Source organism: Gavialis gangeticus, unplaced genomic scaffold (genome assembly GCF_001723915.1).
Source record: "Gavialis gangeticus isolate Ggan-Ray unplaced genomic scaffold, GavGan_comp1, whole genome shotgun sequence".
Lineage (NCBI taxonomy): Eukaryota > Metazoa > Chordata > Crocodylia > Gavialidae > Gavialis > Gavialis gangeticus.
The window spans coordinates 98,924,966-98,925,820 of NW_017729031.1; the positions used below are offsets into that span (position 1 = coordinate 98,924,966).

The 855-nt window shown below is 64.9% G+C and overlaps 2 protein-coding genes across 3 annotated transcripts in view; one reads left to right on the plus strand and one right to left on the minus strand.

The window, feature by feature from the left end:
* KANSL1L (KAT8 regulatory NSL complex subunit 1 like) overlaps window positions 1-855 on the plus strand; it is a 116,296-nt gene that overhangs the window by 104,890 nt on the left and 10,551 nt on the right. The gene's annotated exons all lie outside the window — the stretch shown is intronic.
* RPE (ribulose-5-phosphate-3-epimerase) overlaps window positions 1-855 on the minus strand; it is a 14,829-nt gene that overhangs the window by 8,799 nt on the left and 5,175 nt on the right. For both annotated transcript variants that reach the window (XM_019523428.1, XM_019523429.1), the window contains exon 2: window positions 742-821. In XM_019523428.1, the coding sequence (XP_019378973.1) occupies window positions 742-821 (80 nt within the window). The remainder of the gene's footprint in view (window positions 1-741; window positions 822-855) is intronic.

An 855-nucleotide genomic window follows, 5' to 3' on the forward strand; every position in this document is an offset into this window, starting at 1 on the left:
GCCACTACCACCCGCCCTGAGTGCAACTCCCACATGCCAGGAGTGCAGCCCCAAGCATGGCCCCCATACACCAGGAAGAGCCCCATGCTGCCGGACCCAGCCCGTGGCTGCCCACCCTGCCCCTGCGCAGATCTGGGTCATGTGCTGGCCCCTGTTCCTCCTGGGGTATGTACAGTGGTGGGAGCCATCCTCCCTGCCATGCTCTGCCCCCCCTAGATGAGCCGTGGCTTGGCCCTGTGCTCTGCCCTGCCCTGGCTGGGCAGCGCCTGCCTCAGCCCCGCACCCTCCCTCACCACAGGGGGCGCTGATCTGCCCCCCACGCCCCTTCCACCACACCTGACTGGGATTCAGATTGGGATATCAGATTGAGATTGGCCAATATGCCTCTTTAAAAATCGGTTATCGGTATTGGCCCCCAAAATCTCTATCCATGCACCCCTAATTTTAAGAAAAGCTTAAGAAGTCACCATATTTCAGTGGATTTTCTTTTGGCAGAAAGTATGTGGTGCTGTGCTGTTCCCGCAGGGGACCAGGACGGGGACCTGGGCCTCCGCGCCGGGCCCAGCGGGCTCCCCGCCCGTGCAGGACAGCGCCTCACCAAAGCGCACGGCGGAGCCAGGCCCTACCCATGACCCGCACGGCGCCGGAGGGCGGTGGCCGCGCGGGCTCAGGACACACGCGGCCTGCAGCGGAGCCATGGGCGGACACGGCGCCGCGGCCGGGCTGGGCACAGGCTCTTACCGAAGAAGGGCGCCTGGCCCAGGCGATGGCGCAGGCTCTCCACCACCGGGTGCCCGAACGTGATGTTGGGGACGAAGTGCCTGGAAAGAGCAGAGCGTTAAGGGGAAGGGGGGG